At 40.1% G+C, this 21,831-nt stretch overlaps 1 protein-coding gene across 3 annotated transcripts in view; it reads left to right on the forward strand.

Annotated features, from left to right (window-relative positions):
• Positions 1-21,831, forward strand: part of cacna2d3a (calcium channel, voltage-dependent, alpha 2/delta subunit 3a) — an 893,404-nt gene that overhangs the window by 805,651 nt on the left and 65,922 nt on the right. For all 3 annotated transcript variants that reach the window (XM_059944148.1, XM_059944149.1, XM_059944150.1), the window contains one exon: positions 11,801-11,912. In XM_059944148.1, coding sequence (XP_059800131.1) covers positions 11,801-11,912 — 112 coding nt within the window. The remainder of the gene's footprint in view (positions 1-11,800; positions 11,913-21,831) is intronic.

Raw genomic sequence — 21,831 nt, forward strand, 5'->3', positions numbered from 1 at the left:
AGGTTAGGGTCTAATATATTTGTTAAACTGGTTAGTTATTGCAGGTTTCTTTCTGGGAAAGGCATTTACTTCTACTGCTATACCTTTATTACTACAAGTTTTCTGTTTCAATTGAAACATAACCTTTTGAAGTGACTTCCTGCAGATTATTACTCCAAGGCTCTGTATCACTAGGACAGCAACTGAATCATTACCCCACCCTGTCTGGAATTTTATTGAATTAAATAACACAACTGTCATGGTGCAATTTAATCCCAAACTGCTGACTTATTAGTCTGATAATAAACCTTCAGGGATAACATAGACCAAGAAGAGAGAATTCTACCGTGAACTAGAAAACTGACTCGCTAATACGGTGGCCAAAAGTGCAACGAGCATTTACGAAGCTTTAAAGTACATAGGAGAGTACCAAGCTAATTTAATACAGATGCAAAAGAATAAACTGGATGAAAATACATAAATATTTAAAATCTTTTATTTCATCTTGGAATGTATTTTTGTATATGGCAAAGGTTATGTGAAGAACACTTTACGAGAAGAAAATTCATAGTTGAATTAATTTGATATTTTATTATTATGATCATACTTTTTCATCATTCCAACAATCTTAAAGTAAAGATAGTCCAAGAAAGTCCTGAATTTCCTCGGACTGAACAGCACATTATGAGTTAATTTTCCTGCGCTTTTTGATAAGTATGTGAATAGCTTAATTGTTTGTACAGACATATGAATCATTCTTGGTTTATTTTAGTGGTACTTTGCAGCTCTATTCAGTGCCTTTGAAGTGCAGATTTAAATTAAATGGTCTGTTACATCTCTAAATTCCCTGTAGTTTCCCTAATGGTTATAGAGACATTGAAACTTTTAGCTTCATGACTTAGTGATAGCTTTGAAATGTAAACATTGCCCTTGTAAACCACTACAACACATCATAGTGCAACTCAAATGACAGCATTAAAATAAAATGTTTACGGTTCTGAGCCACATCATGAAGCTTTAATCGTTCAGTTATGAGCATGACAGCCAGATGTTAGGTCCAGACGTAATCATTTCATTTATATATCAAACCAAAGATAATATTTCATCAGTTAATAACTGAATCAGTGCAACTGTTGACAACAAATGAACTAATTCTGTTGTGTTATTCAAGATAGGAAAAGTTGATTGGCAATCATTATTTCAGTGTTCAATGTATTTAAAGTATAATTCAGAATCTATCTTCCTGCAAATGGATTAAACAGAGCAATTTAAAGTTAAACAGAGCAAAAGTTTAAGGGTAACACGAGGGGGAATTTCTTTACTCAGAGAGTGGTAGCTGTGTGGAATGAGCTTCTGGTAGAAGTGGTACAGGCAGGTTCAGTATTGTCACTTAAAGTAAAATTGGATAGGTATATGGACAGGAAAGGAATGGAGGTTTATGGGCTGAGTGCGGGCTAGTGGGACTAGGTGACTGTAAGCATCGGCATGGACTAGAAGGGCCGAGATGGACTGTTTCCGTGCTGTACTTGTTAAATGTTATATAAAATGTATGCATACACTCATTTGACCACTTTATTAGGTACACCTGTAAACCTGCTTGTTAATGTAAATCAGCCAATCATTTGGCAGCATAAAAGTATGTAGGCACAGTCCAGAGGTTCAGTTGCTGTTCAAACCAAACATCAGAAAGGGGAAGAAATGTGATCTAAGTGACTTAGAGCATGGAATGACTTGGTGCCAGACAAGGTGGTTTAAATATCTCAGAAACTGCTGATTTCCTGGGGTTTTCATGCACAACAGGTCTCTGGAGTCCACAGGGAAGGGTGTGAAAAACAAAAGAAAATATCAGTTCTGTGGCTTTGTTAATGAGGGAGGTCAGAGGAGAATGGCCAGACTGGTTCAAGCTGACAGGAAGGCTCAATAGCCATGTGTTACAACAGTGGTGTGCAGAGAAGCATCTCTCAACGCACAGCACATTGAACCTTGTAGTGGATCGGCTACAGCAGCAGGACATCACAAACGGGAGGTACCTAATAAAGTGTCTGAGGAAACAAAGGAAGAGGAACACAATTCCATCCAGCTAGGTTCATTCCCAGTTCATAATATAGACCTTGTTCATGAAGGAGTTCAAAAAAATTCAAAACAGATCTTGTTGTTTAAAGTGGAGCTTTTATCAGATGTCAATTTGGAAGAGTTCTTGCTGTCATGCTACTCTAAACCGACAACTGATTGTGACTTTGACTTCAACAATATTACACAAATGACAGTAATGAATTATTTTCTATAGAATAAAAGGTGTTCACTATCTGCTTATAAGTCATTTCTCTTGTAAGCAAGAAAGGCTATAGCTCAGAATTGCTCTCAATATTAGCAAGACATCAATCTCTAATTTTACCTTTACTGTTAACTTTTTTTGATTAAACAAACCATTAGTATTGTAAATAAAGTCAATCAAAGGCTGTAAGAACCTTCCTTCTAGTTTTGGCAAGTCATTTGCAATTGCTAGTACCTGTTAATATCAATATCAAAGACTTTATGACCCTAAATAGGTTGTAAATTAAATCTGTTCATAGAAGCAATGTCAGGATATGAGGCAAGCCTAATTGCCTTTGTTATCCTCTCCAGCAGTATGTGTTACTATCAGGTTTGAAAGCTGAAGTTTATGCATCAAACCTCTGTCCTCAACAATAAAGAATATGGGAACAAATTTTATATTTAAAAGTAAGAGAATGATTAAGAAAAATAAAGAATTGGTGAAAGAACTGCCTTGCAGTTTCACAGACTCAGGTTGACTCCTGCTCTTCCCTATGCACAAGAGACCTTGACAATTGTGAAGAAAGACTAAAACAGGCTGATATATTAGAATTGATAAGTTCCCAGGGCCAGATGGGAAATACCCCAGGTTACTATGAGAAGCAAGGGAAGAGATTGCTGCACCCTTGGAAATAATCTTTTGTGTCCTCACTGGCCACAGAAGTTCCAAATGATTGGAGGGTGCCAAATGTTCCTTTGTTCAAGAGAGGGAATCGGAATAACTCTGGGAATTGTAGATCAGTGAGTCTTCAGTGGTGGGAAAATTATTGGAGTGGATTCTTAGCGATAGGATTTATGAGTATTGGAGAAAAAATCTAATAAGGGACAGTCAGGGCTAGGTTGTGCTTCATGAGATTGATGAATTCTGTGAGGATATGACAAAGCGCGTTGATGAAGGTAGAACAATGGATATGGTGTAACACTTTTGCCAAGGTTCCATATGGTAGACTTGTTCAGAAAGTCAGGAGGCATGGGATCCAGAGAATCTTGGCTGTGTGGATACAGAACTGGCTTTCCCGTAGAAGGCAGAGGATGGTAGTAGTTGGAAATCATTCTGCCTGGAGGTCAGTGTTCTGCACGGATCTGTTCTGCTCCCCTGCTCTTTGTGATGTTTATAAATGATTTGGATGAGAAACTGGAATGGTGGGTTAGTAAGTTTGCAGATGACATGAAGGCTGGTGGAGATGTGCATAGTATGGAGGGCTGTTGTAGATTGCAATGGGACATTGACAGGATGCAAAGCTGGGCTGAGTAGTTGCAGAAGGAGTTCAAACCAAAAAAGTGTGAATTGATTCATTTTTGGAAGGTCAAATTTGAAGGCAGAATACAGGGTTAAATATTTATCTGTAATAAAAATTTACACTGGTCAATTACCTACACTCATCCCTGGAGCATCTGGACAGGAAATACACCTACATTATGCTATTCTTTTTTGAATTATTTTGTGAAGTCTTGCTGAATGAGAAATAGCGGTTGCATTGCCCAATAGTGAGACATTGACTAAATATGCACTGAAGGCATTTGAGCTTTCCTGTGGTCAGAAAAGATGCTACGTAAATATCAGAATTAGAATCCTGTGTAATGTCACCGGCATATGCCATGGAATTTGTTAACTTTGTGGCAGCAGTACAATGCGATACTTAATAATAGGGTAAAAAACTGAAATACAGTGAGTACTCACACATATTAGTTAAATTAAATAAGTAGTGCAAAAAATAGAAATGAAAATTAGCAGTGAGTTGGTGTTCAGGAGTTCAATGTCCATTCAGAAATTGGATATCAGAGGGGAAGAAACTGTTCCTGAATCGTTGAGTGTGTGCCATAAGCCCTCTGCATCTCCTTCCTGATGTATCAATGAGAAGAGGGCATGTCCTGGGAGATGGGTGTCCTTCATGATGGACACAGCCTTTCTGGTACATTTCATGTGAACCAGCTGATATTTTTTGTTACCATTTGCTTGTAATGTATATTTAAAAGTAACTAAATCTGCACAATGAATGCAATATGGGTAGATTTATCCATTCCATTCTCCCAGAGGGAGCTAAATTGAGGAGAACTTGGATCAAGAAAATTGGCTTTCCAATGTTGCTGCTCTGTCTCTAGCCTGGGTTCTGTCCAAAAATGCCTCTTTTCCAAAACTTAACTTTAAGTTCCCTATTTCACTGTAAGCCCTAGATAGCCCACCATTAATTTCTGTATCAAAACTCCTAGGACATAAATTCCAAAATGGCTCCCTGTTGATCGCTTGCCCTAACTCTGGGAGAAAGATCACGGAAACCTTGGGAAATTGTTTGCCTGACTTTCTATGGCTCTTTTCCTAAAATTACAGTGACTGATCAAGAAAACCTCTATTGAAGTGAACCTACTAAATATTACCAATATTAACTTCTTCCTAACTTCCTTAAGCCTCCTATGCATTTCTTAAACTTGATATTATTTTCACCATCTGAAAATTGTGGGTGGCTGAAACTGAGCCAGACTTCAAGCTCTGCCAGATTTCAAAGTTTCTATGATCGCAACTTCAATGATGTAACTGAGTGCTGAAAAACTAAGAATGAGTTAGTGAACTATCCCATATTTGTGCAGATTTTGTCTAGATTCAACCCATACCAGAAAGTGGAAAAACACAATATTCCAGGATTAGGAATGAGGCCAACTCAAATACACCCTCCCTTCATAATAAAACCTTCAAAAGAAGTTTCTCAAACAACAATTTTAGTGTAACTTAGAGGGGCTTATCGTACGACACTGGAACTGCTGGAACGGTATATAATCAATTTTTGAGCAATGCGTTAACTTCCGAGCAGTACTTTGAATGTGATGATTTCATTCGCACGATGTTTGAAGGCAATTATCAAGAGCCAGAATAATCTACAGGCAATCGTTTCACTGGAGGCTCCACCAGTTTGTTCATGAAATTTCACAAAGAAACACATTTAACAGTTTTAAATTCGGCAACTTGGGGTACAAATAGTTGTAAACACCCCCTGCAGATTACTGAAAAATTACAATGAATTATCAATTACATCTATGTCATCTTCTGTAGTTCTTTGGTTTTGGAAGACAATCTGTTTCATAAATCATTGTTAACGTATAAGATGGAGTCTGAAATTGATTCTTTGCCTCCATGCATTTACCTAGAATAGCACTCCTTGTTTGAAACCAAACATTGACTGATTGATTGATCCCAATGTGTAAACAGTTCCTGATCAATTGGTTTGTCCTTATTAAAATAAAATTTATTTTGAATTAAATTAATTCAGCAAAGCACAATGGTTTAATGGTTTATATGGTATATTATGATTTGGTGACTAGGTTATCATTAAACACAAGTAACTCATTTTCAGTCTACCATTCAACTTAAATTAGATAAGGCACTAAGAGATAATAAATGAGATTATTATGATTCTTAACACTTAATTTGCTGTGAAGGAGTAACTTTGAATCATACAACATGAAAATAGTGCATTTTGTCCCACCATATCTACCCCAGATGTTAGGCAGAAATCTACATGAAACCCAGTTACTAGTATGTAACCCTCCAACCCTTGGTGTTTCAAGTGCTCATCCAACTACTCCTCAAATATTGTGAAACTGCCTCCCTCCACTGTGCCCTGATTCAGTACATTGAATAACGATGGTTGAAATTTGATTCTCACCCCTTAAACCTCTGCCTATTAATTGTGTACACCTCTGTGAAAGGGAAACATTTCTTACTATTTCCCCTTTTTATTCCTCATAATTTTGCAGAGCTCCATTAGGTCCGTCCTCATCCTTTTGCACACCAAGTTAAACAAAGTCAGCCTGGCCAGCCTTTCCTCAAAGGCCACACCTGGTCAGTTTCCTCCGGATCCTTTCCAGCGCAATTGCAAACTTTCCATAGTGTGGTGATGAGAACTGTGCTCAACACTCAGTTCTAGCCTAAGTCAGGGATTTATGAAGTGGCACTGTGACTTCCTTGCTCATGATCTTTGCCCTGGATAATGAAGTCACAGACCCTGTATGTGTTCTTAATCACCTTATCTACCTGTACTGCTCCTTTCAGGTTCCTGAGGCATGTACACCACAGTCCCTCTGTCCCTCTGTCCTTCTGTCCTTCCGTCAGTACTTCCGAGGGTTTTACCATTTATTGTGCATCTGTCTTCCCACAAGGAATCACCTCAGAAATCTAAAACATTAATTTCATCTGTCTTTGCTCTTCTTTATTCATCAGTACTGTTTTATAGTTGAAGAATACCACTATTGACAATACCACAAATTTTCGTAATTATTAACTATACCTGCTATATTCACATCCAGACCATTTATAAACAATAGGGCCCCGGCATTAAACTATGCAAACCATGACTGGTCACAGGCTCCCAGCGGCACAGACACAACCCTTGGCCATTCACCCTCTGTCTCCTATCACCAACAAATTACAGATCCAGTTTCCCAGATTGCTCTGGAATCTATGGGAACCATCGTTATTCAATGTACTGAATCAGGGGACAGTGGAGGGAGGCAGTTTCACAATATTTGAGGAGTAGTTGGATGAGCACTTGAAACACCAAGGGTTGGAGGGTTACATGCTAGTAATTGGGTTTTATATAGATTTCTGCCTAACGTCTGGGGTAGATATGGTGGGACAAAGTCCTTTTGGATTCTCTTGTTTTCATTTCTCCTCACCTGCGGAAGCTACCTTTTTTTTGCTTTATCCAGCCCTCAATATCCTCTGACATCCAGGATTCCTTGGACTTGTTCACCTGACTTTTCAGTGTTTTAAGAACATGTTAGCCCTGAACCCTGTCTCATTTTGAATGATTCTCACTGGTCGCAAGCCTTTTAGTACTTTAGACAAAATATGAGCAGAATCAGGTTTATTATGACTGACATATATCACAAAATTTGTTGTTTGGTGGCAGCAGTACGGTGCAAGAAGTAAAAAAATTACAGTAAGTGACAATAAGTCAATAGATGGCACAACAAAGGAATCGTGAGGTAGGGTTCACAGACCATTCAGAAAGCTGATGGTGGAGGGGAAGAAGCCATTCCTAAAATGCCCAATGTGGGTCCTTGTACCTCCTGCCTGATGGTAATAATTAGAAGAGGGCACATCCCTGATAGTGAGGCTCCTCCATGATGTTTTCTTGAGGCATTGTCCTTTGAAGATGTCAATGAGGGTAGTGCCGTGCCCGCCATGGAGCTGACTGAGTCTATAACCTTCTGCAGCCTCTTTCAATACCAAATGTTGGAGTAATCCTGTGCGGTGAATCGACCAGTCAGAATATTCTCCACTGCACATATGTAGAAATTTGCTCATCATTTGTGTCATTCCAAATCTCCTCAAACTCATAATGAAGTATAGTCACAGATGTGCTTTCTTTGAGATTGTACCATTGTGAGGATGAGCTTTCCACAGCAACAATCCATGCTTTCAACCTTACAAAGCAACAAACAGAACTCCATAGAGTCACTGAGAGTCTGCAGCACATCTCAGATTTGCCCAAGAGACCAGAAGTATTATCTTTGACTCTCATTTTACTTCCATCTACGCATCAAAACAGTTTGGGCAAGAGGAGACTGGAATGGCACTGGGGCTCCTAATACTTTATCTTAACTGCCGTGAGGCAAGCAAAATTAATGAGGTGGAAGGAAGGTGACGTTGTGGTTAAAATTCCTTCTGGATTTGTGCATGACTAGTTTCCACAAATAGCAATGTGATAATGACTAGATTAGTGGTTTTGGTTGAGAGGTAAACACTGGCCGGACGTTAGAGACTTGCTCATCAGTTCCTCTTTGAAACTGTAGCATTTGATATTTTAACACTACAAGAGAAAGCAGATGGAGTTTCATAAACTTCTAATCCAAAAGGTACTACGACCAAAAGTGTGGTGCCACCCAAGAATTTGGAATAAGATACGACTCGCCATCTTCCAACTCCGAGGTAGCAGCGTTATTAACTGAACCATAAATAACATTGTCATTGGCTAGTTCTGTATTATTGTAGTGAAATAAGAGATGAAACTAGAATGTGTGTGATAATTACTCAAGCTTCGCAGCTTCACAGTGTTTTCTGTTGGTCGCTGTTGCATTTGTACATTGGGTGATAGAAGACTACGGTACAGAAATAGGTCCTACAGCCCACCTAGTCCATGTTGGACTATTAATCCGCCTGGTCCCATTGACCTGTACCCAGACCATTGTCCTCCATATCCCTCCCACCCATGTACTATCCAGTTTTCTGTTAAATGTTCAAATTGAACCCGCATCCACCACTTTCACTGGCAGATTGTTCTGTGCTCTCACCACCCATTGAGTGAAGAAGTTCCTCCTCACGTTTTCCTTAAACATTTCACCTTTTACCCTTAACCCATGACCTCTAGTTCTAGTCTCACCCAACCTTAGTAGAAAAAGCCTGCTTTCATTTAACTTGCCTATAATCCTCATAACTTTATACGTCTATATCAAATCCCTCCTCATTCTTCTACATTCTAAGGAATAAAGTCCTAATCTTTTATTATTTATTTACTTATTGTCCTTATTGAGATACAGCATGGAACAGACCCTTCTAGTTCTTTGAGCAGCACCACCAAGCAACTGATTTAACCCTAGCCTAATCACAATTTACAATGACCAATTAACCTACCAAGCAGTATGTCTTTGGACTGTGGAAGGAAATTGGAGCACCCGGAGGAAACACACATGGTCACAGGGCTAACGTACAAACTCATCACAGACAGCAGTGGGAATATTCAACCTTTCCCTACAACCCAAGTCTTCAAGACCTGGCTACAACATTGTAAATTTTCACTGCGCTCTTTTAAACATCTTTCCTGTAGGTAGGTGACCAGAACTGCACACAATATTCCAAATTAGGACTTATACAACTTCAGCATAACTTCACAACTCCTGTACTCAATACTTTGACTAACAAAGGCTAATGAGAAAAAAAGGCTTTCTTTATGACCCTCTCTACCTGTCACAAAACTTTCAAGGAATTGTGGATCTGTATTCCCAGATGCCTCTGTTCTACTGCACTCCTCAGTGCCCTGCCACTCATCCTGTAAATACTATCACAGTTTGTCCTCCAAAAGTGCAACGCCTCACACTTGTCTGCATTAAATTCCATCTGCCATTTTTCTAGCTGGTTCAGGTCCCGGTGCCAGCTTTGATCTCACTGTCCATTATGCCCCCAATCTTGGCGTCATCCATAAACCAGTTTACTACGTTATCATCCAGACTGTTGATATAGATGACAAATAATAATGGACCCAGCACAGATCCCTGTGGCACTCCAGATGCAACCATCTGCTACCACTCTCTGGCTTCTTCTGCGAAGCCAATGTCTAATCCAATTTATTACCTCATCTAGAATGCCAAGTGACCTTAATGCCAACTTCTTGGCCAACCTCCCATGCAGGACCTTGTCAAAGGCCTCGTTAAAGTCCATGTAGACAACATCCACTGCCTTGTCTTCATCAACTTTCCTGGCAAATTACTCGAAAAACTCTATTAGATTGGTTAGACATGACCTACCATATCCAAAGCCATGTTGACTATCCCTAACTAATCCCTGTCCTATCCAAATACTTACCGTGTATATCCAGTTCCTTGGAATACTTACAATAAATTACCCACTACTGATGTCAAGCTCACCCGCCTATCATTTCCTGTATTATTTTTAGAGCCTTTATTAAACAACAGAACAACACTACCTATCCTCCAATATTCCGGAACCTCACCCATGGCGAAGGACTTTTCAAATATCGCTGCTCGGGCTCCTGCGATTTTTGCAATAGCTTTCCAGAGGGTCGAAAGGAGCATAAAGGGGCCCCAAGGCCCCTAATTTGCCTCAAGACACCGAACAGCCCCACCTCTGCAATTTGTATGCGGTCCATGTCTTTACTATTGCTTTGCCTCACTTCTATAGTGTCCATCTACTGAGTAAATACAACTGCAAAAATGTCCATTTAAGATCTCCCTCATCTCCTTCAAAGCCATGCTTAGATGACCACTTTAAACTTCCAGAGGACAAGTATTGCCCCTTGCTATCTAGAAATCCTCATTTGTTCCATGGGAATGTCTCACGAGTTTAGACTGTAATAATGCTGATGAAACATAGTCTAGCAATTGGAAGGAAGGAAGCTATAATTACGACTCTGATATCACCAGATGGAATACAAGCTGTCAGTTATGAAAAGACATTACCAGTGGGATGGAAGCCAGTCATCAATGGGAAAAATAAGGAAAAATAGTCTTCTCTCATCACTGTCATCTTTGTAATTTTGTAGGGTAAATCTATAAATTTCAAAGTTATGATACGAGTGGATATGTTAAGAATGATAGAATAATAGCACAATCATTGTAAAATGTCACAAAACTATTGAAATAGCTACATCTAATCTTTCTTCTACAAATACACAAACTTCATAAAATTTAACAAATCAAGGAAGATAAATAAATTATCTTTTTCTTTACTGTGCTATTTATTCTGGACTTAAAAAACACAAAAGATGTGTTGTTTAGTACTGGGGAGCATTCAAGCAGCACTTAAAACACAATCCTTGTATGTTCCTGGCATCGTGCCAAAGAAGGTGGTTAATATAATATTTATGCCATAAGCATAGTCCTTGCAGAATCACTGCCAAAATAATGCCTTTGTGCAAAAATATGATAAAATTGCTCTAGTAATTGCTGTTATTGTTAGGCCATGGGACATTTAATAGACAAGTTAATTTGTACTGAGCTCTCTGGTCCAAAGCAGTGATTTCACAAAATTATCCTACAAGCAAAACATAAAAGATGTAAATAGTACAATTCAGTTTGGTTTTTTGTGATATGGTATATAACTAAAAGCACAAAATCATTCACATAGTTGAACAGAGATGTAAATAGACCATTTACAATTATTTATCCTATTCAGGCAACTAATTAATATAGAAATTTTTTGTAGGGGCAATTCAATGAAGCTTGAAATGTCACGGTATTCTTGAATCTCTGAATGAAAAATGAAACTTCAATACTGTTTCCCCATTTAAGTTTTCAGCAATTGTAATTTCTGGGAAAATATTTGACATAAGTAATTTTTCTAAGAAACTAATGACATAAAGATTAGAACTATCGAGTTTATTTTTAAACTAAATCTGGTACCAAAAAGAACCACCTGGCTTGAATTTGAGAGTGGCGGTAATCTGATATGCCATAGATCTTCAGTATGGAACATGTGAACATAATTAGTTGAAGACTCCTAGCAATTGTCCTAAATTACCACAAGGTGGCGAGAGAAATGCATTGTCTGTAAATTTTCCACATTTGTTTTAACTCTATCAACAAATCAAATTTTAATGTAAAAACTTACTGTAGCACCTAGCCCAAAATCTACTATTATCACACAGTTTTTGATCTTTTTCATTTATTGATGGTAATTAAAGACTTGTCTCCAAGCATATGGAGTTTAAGCATTTGACTCTTGCATTTCATGGTATGATTCATGATTCATTGTTGTTTCTGATTTTTTTTCTTTCAGCACAGCGACCCAAACAAGTTCTCCAGCCATGTGACACTGAATATGCAGCTTTTGTGTCTGAGCGGACAATAAAGGAAACTACAGGGACAATCAGCTGTGATGGCTGCCACAAGTAGGGCAATTTTCATTTCTCTTCCAGCTTCAGTGCAAATAGGGCAGGTCTGTTTGACAAGTCTGTGACAAACTCACATAATGATATTCTTCTAAACTAAAACTGGGTGGATACTTAAATTCGCCGTCATAAAACTCAAGCGTTTGGTCAAATGTTGATTATATAATTGTCGGTGTTGCAGATTCTTATAAAACCTCTGTATGGGACATAGTGAACCATAGGTCACTTTATGTTCTGTTGAAAGTTCACACATGATCTGAAAATAGGAAATGCAACTGAAGCTGCATTCTGTTTACAATTTCTTCTTCTATTTGTGGTAGAATCCCTCCATCTCATCAATTAAAGGAAACAACTTTTTGGGAAGTGCAACCGGGGATTTAAGAGTAACACCATCGTTGGCACTAAGAAGCAACTCAAGTCATTTAAAATTGTGGAATTATTTTAGTTTTTTTTACAGTTATGTATTTTGATATATATTCAATGAACAGATTGTCAGTAATGCTTCTGTTTATAAAGTGGAGGAAAGGTTTATATACTGTCACCAAAAATCTTGTTGGAGATCACCATTCCTTGGTACCATCTTCACTGTGAATGTGACCATACCTGAATGTTGACTTGAGCTGGCTGCATTAAATTTTCTGATTCAACACGCAGCATTCTAGATATTGTTTTGTAGTTTATATCAGCTTAGCAAACTTATGTATCTGTGCATATTGATAAAATATTCTTTGCACTATTTGAACCCACAGATAAACAATATCTTTGTGGTTGGATTGCTACAACATGATTCTGGGGATTTATTAGCTTTCAGTCTCATTAATTTTTCCAGCAGTAGTTTTTCATTTTTTTCTTATGCCAGTTTCTTTGAGCTGTCTCGTGTCTATAAGGCTTAGGAAGGTACTTATCTGGAGAAATTGCAGTGTGGGATGTGAGGACACTGTGAATAAGGGCTTAAAAGCAGGAATAACTTGGCTGTAATATCCTGTCCTTCATCATTTGGCTCTCTGGGTTTAATATTAAGTACCTTCTGCCTTTCCAATAAAAAAAACTTTGTGGGATGGTTATACCATCTTCTGTCAAGTGATAAGCACAGCTCTAAGGGTAGATTAGCACTTCTGCTAATTTTCAAAGCCTAGGCAAGCCTATCATTTTTTCTCCATTGTCTCTGAGAAGGAGATGGTGAGTCAGCCTTCATGGATATCTGTACTTCTGGTGAAGATGCTTCAGTGCTGTTGTGGGCAGGAAGTTCCAGGGTTTAGAATCAGTGAGACCTGTGACATTTTTCCAAGTCAAGCTTGCAAGTGACTTGGAGGGTGCCCTGCACTTGCTGTTGCTCCCTCCCATGCACCTTGGTGAGAGTGATTGAAGGTTTAGGATGTGTTCTCGGAGCGCCTAGATGAGAAACTATTGGTGTATTTTGTAGACACTACAGCTCACCATTTATTCTATCCACCACCCTTGCTTCCTACGGGCTGCTTTGTTCAGGATGATGTTAAGCTTCTTGAATGTCAGTGCCACATTTATTCAGAGAAGTGGAGAATACCTCAATGTGCTTCTGACGTGTGCCTTGTAGATAGTAGTGGGTCACAGTGTGTCAAGAGCTGAGTCATCGCCACAGGATGCTTATTATATACAGTTGTATTTACTGTGTATAGTTGGTCCAGCTGAGTTTCTGATCAATGGTGACTCACTGGATAGTCTTGGTAGGGCAGTCAGGATTGGTCATACTTTTGATTGTCAGGAGTAGTTGGTTAACCCCTTATTAGGGATGGTCATTGTCTGGTATTTCTGACTTGCTACGTATCAGACCATGCCTGACGATTGCCTTGGACTGTTGCATTAGGGTTAGGGTTTAAAAATGTGGGATTATTAAATTCAGGAGTTGACAATGGAATTGAATATTTTATACATACACATTTGTAAGCTTGAGGACACAGCTGAAGATGTTATCGAACACTGCAGTGTAGCCTTGGGTCAGAGATGATTAGCCTTCAACAGCCAAAATTGTTTTCCTTTATGTGAGGTCTGATTCCAATCATCTGGGTGTTTTGCTTTTGATGGCCACTGTTGAATTTTACCAGTGCGCCTTAGCAGCACATTTGGTCAAATGATTCCTTGATGACAAGGGCAGTCACTCCTACATCCCCTCCAAAATTCAGCTCTTCAGTCTATTTGGACAAGCCACGGTAATGTCAGGAGCAAAATCATCAGGGTAAAGCCCAAACTGGGCATTGGTGTTTCATATCAACTGAAAGAGAGAGAGAGGAGGGGAGGAATCCAGTCCAGGCTAAAACGTTGCAATATGAAGCTTCCTCTACACAGCATCTTGTCAGCGAATGTACAGTTATAGTATAACAAGAATGAGGACTTAAGGGCAAGTTTTCTGTATCAGATGGATAAGGAATTGCTGCATTCTCCGTTTCATGGAGACATGGCACACTCCAGAAAAGCTAGATACATTGGTAAGATCCAATGGCTTCTCAATACTCAGGATGGACCGGACTGCTGATTCAGAGAAGGCAAAAGATGGGGGCTTTGTAGTTCATGATTTAACTCTTTGTGGTGCTCTGATGTAGTGGTCCTGATTCACTCTTGTTCCCCCAAACTGGAACATCTAATGATTAAGTACCTACTATTCTACTTACCAAGAGAAATTCCTCCATGATCCTGACCACAGTTTACATAACCACCAAAGGCCAATGTTAAGCAGGCACCCGAGGTACTAAGTGTTGGCCACAGCAAACATGAAACAGCCTACCCCACGTCTTTAAAAACACTACTGGGGATTCCAGTCAGGCCTGTTAGAAGAAATCTCTGCCAATTATCATCGACATATCACCTGTAGCATCAGGGTGCTCAACAAACCTGATCATTGCTGTACTACGATTAGGAATGCCACCCGTCCCATACCTCAGGAAATCTGATCACTTGGCTGTACGCCTCCCACCTAGAGGCAGAGGCTAAAGAGCAAAGTTCTAGAGATGAGGACAACGAAGAGGTGGTCGCAGGAGGCAGAGGAGCGGCTGTGGGATTGCTTCAAGTCGGTGAACTGGGCGGGTCATGTTCAAGGACTCATTAGAGGATCTGAACGAATACATCATGGGTGTCACAGACTTTATAAAAATAGATGGATACTTTCTTGATCCCAAAGGAAATTAGTGCCACAGTAGCATTACAAGTGCAGAGATATACATATTAGAAGACAAGTAGAAAGAGTAAAAAAATGAGTTACCACAAACAGGAGGGAGTCATCACTTCCCCGGCTATAGGTTGACTCATTATAGAGCCTATTGGCTGAGGTTAAGAATGACCTTATATAGCACTCTTTGGAGCAGTGTAGTTGTCTTAGTCTATTACCAAAAGTGCTCCTCTGTTCAGCCAACATGACATGCAGAGGGTGAGAAGCATTGTCTAGAATTGCCAGGATTTTCTGTAGGGTCAGAAGGCATTTGATATGGTCCCACATAGGAGATTGGTGGGTAAAATCAAAGCTCAGGGCATCGGGGGGAAGACATTGACATGGATAGAAAACTGGTCGGCAGATAGAAAGCAAAGGGTAGCGGTGAATGGGTTTTTCTCAGAATGGCAGGTGGTGACTAGTGGGGTGCCACAGGGCTCGGTATTGGAACCACAGCTGTTTACAATTTACATCAACGATTTAGATGAAGGCATTGAGAATAACATCAACAAATTTGCTGATGACACTAAGCTGGGTGGCAGTGTGACATGTGATGAGGATGTTAGGAGAATTCAGGGTGAATTGGATAGGCTGGGTGAGTGGGCAGATACTTGGCAGATGACGTTTAATGTGAATAAGTGTGAGGTTATCCACTTTGGGATTAAGAACAGGAAGGCAGATTATTATCTGAACAGTGTAGAGTTAGGTAAGGGAGAAATACAAAGAGATCTAGGAGTCCTTGTTCATCAGTCACTGAAGCTGAATGAGCAAGTGCAGCAGGCAGTGAAGAAGGCTAATGGAATGTTGGCCTTTATTACAAAGGGAATTGAGTACAAGAGCAAGGAAATCCTCTTGCATTTGTACAGAGCCCTGGTGAGACCACACCTGGAGTATTGTGTACAGTTTTGGTCTCCAGGGTTAAGGAAGGACATTCTGGCTGTAGAGGAAGTGCAGCATAGATTTACGAGGTTAATTCCTGGGATGTCTGGACTGTCTTACGCAGAGAGGTTAGAGAGACTGGGCTTGTACACGCTGGAATTAAGGAGATTGAGAGGGGATCTGATTGAAACATATAAGATTATTAAGGGATTGGACATGATAGAGGTAGGAAATATGTTCCAGATGCTGGGACCAGAGGGCATGGTTTGAGAATAAGGGGTAGGTCATTTAGGACAGAGTTAAGGAAAAACTTCTTCTCCCAGAGAGTTGTGGGGGTCTGGAATGCACTGCCTCGGAAGGTAGTGGAGGCCAATTCTCTGGATGCTTTCAAGAAGGAGCTAGATAGGTATCTTATGGTAGGGGAATCAAGGGATATGGGGACAAGGCAGGAACTGGGTATTGATAGTAGATGATCAGCCATGATCTCAAAATGGCGGTGCAGGCTTGAAGGGCTGAATGGTCTACTTCTGCACCTATTGTCTATTGTCTTTTGTTCTATCACAGCCCACAGTGTGTCCAGTTTGACTCCTTTAACAGAGCCAGCCTTTCTAGTCAGCTAATTGACCTGTGCTGTTGCCATTGTCCCAGCACATCCCCCCCAGAATAATGTAACGGTGATAACAGACTGCTAGAACATGTGAAGAAGAGTCCTGCCTACTCCAAAGGACCTCAGTCTCCTCAGGAAGTAGAGACAACTCTTGCCCCTCTTATACACAGCCTCTGTGTTGAAGCTCCACTCAAGTCTGTCATCCAGGTGCAGCCCCGGTACTTGTAAAACCAGTTGTAGGCAAGTGTGTCCCCACAAATTTATTGAGTTTTCCTCAATCAGGAGCCCTGGATGAACCACAAGATCTCCATTCTGCAGAGGACCAGATTAGAGGCATTCAAGTCTGGGGACCCAGTAAAATACACGAGGTCCAGGCAATTCCGGGTCATACTTGAATCACTGAAGGATGCTCGACAGCTGTGGCAGGGCTTGAGTGGTATCTCCTCCTACAAAGTGAAACCAGGCAACACGGGTAACAACATGTCTTTGCTCCCAGCTGAGCTCAATTCCTTTTATGCTCATTTTGACTATCAAAACATGAAGGAACCTTCAAAAACTCCCACAGTCCCTGACGACCCTGTCATGTCGGTCTCTGAGGCTGACGTGAGAGCATCCTTCAGGAGGGTGAACCCAGGGAAAGTATCTGGCTCAGACAGGGTCCCTGAGCAAGTTCTAAAGACGTGGGCTAATCATTCAGCTGGTGTGTTAACCGTGCTGAATACTTAACCATCCCGAAGAAGGGTCTCGGCCCGAAGTGTCAACTGTTTACTCTTTTCCATAGATACTGCCTGGCTATCTGAGTTCCTCAAGCATTTTGTGTTTGTGCTTCTTTAACCTCAAGTGGGCTTCAGTTATATTCATGCAGGCTTCAAGCAGGCATGTAATAAGGGTAATGTCACAATTGTAATGGAGGACTTCAATATGAAAGGAGATTGGGAAAATCAGGTTGATGTCAGATCACAAAAGAGGGAATATGTTGAATGCTTGCAAGCTGGCTTTCTTGTGTTTAAGCCTACTGGGGGAAAGGCTGTCTTAGATTGGGTGTTGTGTGATAACCCAAAACTTATTAGGGAGCTTAACGTACAGGCTTAATGTAATGATAAGGTGTCCCAAATGAGGTTGCTTAACAAGGTAAAGTTCTATGGCGTTACAGGAAAGATACTAGCATGGATATAGAAATAGCTGACAGGCAGGAGGCAGTGAGTGGGAACAAGGGCAGGCATTTTCCGGTTGGCTGCCAGTGACTAGTGGTGTTCCTCAAGGGTCACTATTAAACTGCTATTTTTCACATTGTTTGTCAATGATTTGGATAATGGAATTGATGGCTTTGTGGCAATTTGTGGATGAGTCAAAGGTAGGTGGGGGGACGTGGGGTAGGTAGTCCTGAGGAAGCAATGCGATTGCAGCAGGAATTAGACAAGTTGAAAGAATGGGCAAAAAAAAGTGGCAGATGGAATACAGTGTTGGGAAATGTATGATAATGCATTTTGGAAAAAGAAACAATAGTGTGGACTATTATCAAAATGGAGAGGAAGTTCAAACATCAGAGGTGCAGAGGAACTTGGGAACCCTCGTGGAAGACTCCCTGAAGGTTAATTTTCAGGTTGAGTCTGTGGTAAAGAAGGCAAATGCAGTGTTGGCATTTATTTCAAGGGAAATAGAATGTAAAAGCAAGGAGATGATTCTGAAGCTTTTTAAGATACCAGTCAGGGCACACTTGGAGTATCGTCAACAGTTTTGGACCCCATATCTCAGAAAGAATGTGTTGTTATTGGAAAGAGTCCAGAGGAAGTTCACAATGATGATTCTGAGAATGAAGGGGTTAATGCTTTAGGAGTATTTGGTAGCTTTGGGCCTGTACTCACTGGAATTTAGAAGAATGCAGGGGAGGGAGGGTGAAATCTCATTGAAACATACCAGATTTTGAAAGGAGCAGATAGGGTGGATGTGGAGAGTATGGTTCCTCTGGTGGGGGTATCCAGAACCAGGGGGCACAGCCTCAGAATTGAGGGTTGACCTTTACGAACTGAAGGCATCATGACCTAGTATGGAAGCACCATTTCCCTTAAATGGAAAGTCATAGGAAAAGTAGGTTGATACAGCCTGGTCCAACATGGGTAAAGCCCTGCCCACCATTGAGCACATCTACACGGAGCAGTGCGGCAGAAACGCTGCATCCATCACCATCCAGGCCATGCTCTCTGCTCACTGGTGCCTTCTGGAAGAAGGTACAGGATCCGCTGAACCCACCAGGTTCAGTAACAGTTATTTCCCCACAATCATCAGGCTCTTGAACGAGAGCAGATACAGTAACTTCACTCAATTTCACTTGCCCCATCACTGAACTATTCCCACAACCTGCGGACTCACTTTCAAGGACTTTGTTTTATACTCTCAATTTGCATTGCTTATTTATTTGTTATTACTATTAATTTTCTTTTTGCGCATTGGTTGTTTGCCTTTCTGGGTGAGGTCTTTCATTGATTCCATTGTGTCTCTTGTATTTATTGTGAATGCCTGCAAGAAAATGAATCTCAGGGTTGTATATGATGACATATATGTACTCTGATAATAAATTTACTTTGAACATGAACTTCGGTGAGTGGGCTGTTGATATGTGTGTGCTGCTCAATAGCACTCTCAACTTTCTGACACTTCAATGACAATTGAGAACTGTCTGTCTGAGTGGCATTTTGCCTCATTGGTCTTTTCATTCTGACCATGATGTCGCAAGACAATTTTCCCCGTCGTTTGGCAGAGATTATTGTATTGGAGTGGCTTGGCTAGTGATGCAGCTAGTTCTGGAGCACAAGTCTTCTGAATTGAGGCTGAGATGCTTACTGATCTTATAGTGTCTGTATTCAGTGTTCAGTCCATTTCTTGCTATCGCATAGAGTGAACTCAGCTGGCTGAAAACTACCTTCTGCAAAGCTGGAGACCATAGATGGAAGCAGAATTAGTTTATCTGCTCTTTGCTTCTCACCAAACATTGTTGCAAATGCTTCAATCTTTTCTTTACCATGCACATGTTGATCCTTGCATCAATTTGAACGTGGTTGTTCTAGGAGTCTCCTTCCGTTGGCCTGCTATGAATGGACTACAGTGCTCTGATGCAATCCATTAGTTTTAAGATAGTTTAGCTCTCTCCTTTGCATGCTGCATTTACTCTTTAGCATGAATAGAGTCTTGTATCAGCAAACTAAAACCTCATCATTTTCGGGTATACCTTTCTGCCCTCATTAAACCAGGGTTAATATTATCTCCTGGTAGAAAGATTACCACAGATCTTGAGGTTACAGATTGTAGCTGTATACATTCTTGCTGCTGCTGATGGTCCATGGTTCCTCTTGGATGCTAGTTTTAGCTGCCAGGGGGTCTGTCCAATTTCTTAGTCTATCCCATTTAGCATGTTCGTAGTGCGTTGCGCCATGATGCAAGTTGTCCTTCGTGTGAAGACGGTCACTTTTAGCAATGCTGCCATTGAATGAAGGCATCCGCTGCTGGTAGTTAGGGGAGGTCAGCTGCACTCTATCTTGCGGGTCTTGGCCAACACGGATCCACGATCGTGTTATGAAACCACAACTCCTGGGGATGGACATTGAAGGCACCTACTTGGAGGAGTACATTCTGTGCTTCTTCTATTTGTTGTTATTCATCAGGATGGTAGGTTGTAATCAGGAGGAGGTTGCCTTACCCATGTTTTGACTGTTCTGTGTGTTTGCTACTGTATATTGAAGGCTTTGCCCCCTCAGTATACAGTAGCATGGCTGTCCATGTAACAGTGGAAATTAAAATCTGTTCTGCAATACTGGTAAATATTTGCTACCTGTAGGAGGAGCTTTAATGCTATTGTTTTACTATTATGGCACTTGAGCTATGAAATTGTTAATCTTACCGCACTAGTAGGAAATGATTACAAGCATGAGCATGTATCAATTGTGCATATATATACACAGTTCAAAGTGACATCAAATTGCCTTTAAACTACAAAAAAAACACTGGCGTCACCAACAGCCAGGACCATTTGTAGATGCCAAATAATTGCAGGGGTTGAAATATAATTTGTCCAGACCCATGACACTATGATTCAATGAAATACCATGAAGTCCAGAATACTGCCTCAGACCCTTGTTTCCATATGTGGTAAAGTGAAGATAACTCCTGAACTTTGAGAGAAGCTCTGAAATAGTAATGACCTAGAAATAGTAATTGCAGTATTATGTGAAAGGGAGCATTCTGTTTTAATTCATTTCCTGAATTTATGAAACTGACACCAATTAATGATTCTTCACTCGGCTAGACTAATTAGGGAGCCTGATAATTCAGAATGACAAACTACTCAGAGCGCTGCGCTATTGAAAATGCTGTCTTACAAGAATCTTCTACAACACAAAATGTAAAAGACCTCATGACTTGAAATCAAAGAGCAGAGAGGTTATACAAGCAACCTGCCAACTATTCACTCTCAATTATTATCACCAAAACTTAGATTATCTGGTCCTATCACACTGCTGTTTGTGGGAGCTTGCTGAGCCTAACTTGACAGCCATATTTCCTACATTACAACAGTGAACACAAAAGAAGCATTTCAATAACGTTTTGAAGTAATAAGCACCATATGACCATATGACATCCTATTTCTAATGAAAAGTTAAAGTAGAAACATTTTCCAGTCCACTACATAATGAATATCAGGTGATTAAGTTTTTTTTCTATCTATATTATTAATTGATTTTGAAGAATAATGTATTTTGTGTAAAATCTCTGACCACAACATACCATCCATGCTTAAAATATGCAAACTGGTAAGCAAGAACTAATGCTTTCTTTAAGTTACATCTTTAAAGATAGGGAATATTTCCACGCACCTTTTTACTGACTGGTCATGTTGAATCAGATCAGTTTTCAACAAAGTTCAAGATGATATAGACATTAATTGTTTTGTCCTCCATTCCCAGCTATGATTGACTGAATGCATGTCTGAAACCCTTACACTATCCTCCAGCATTCTTGCCCTCCAATTTTGTCATTTCCACTTCTAGATCTTCTTATACCTAACTAACAGCAGGTTCTAAAGTTGCACCCTTTCAAAATTGCTGAATTTACCTTGAGCCCATGATGTGCATGCTTTGATTTCCTTTCCTCTGTGTGTGTGTTTTCCACTTGATTTCCAAGATATTGGAAAGTCATAAGTTTGGACCTAGTTACTAACACAAAAAAGAAACTGGAAAAAAAATAAATGCCCTTCTGAAGTC

The sequence above is a fragment of the Hypanus sabinus genome, chromosome 19 (genome assembly GCF_030144855.1).
Source record: "Hypanus sabinus isolate sHypSab1 chromosome 19, sHypSab1.hap1, whole genome shotgun sequence".
Classification (NCBI taxonomy): domain Eukaryota; kingdom Metazoa; phylum Chordata; class Chondrichthyes; order Myliobatiformes; family Dasyatidae; genus Hypanus; species Hypanus sabinus.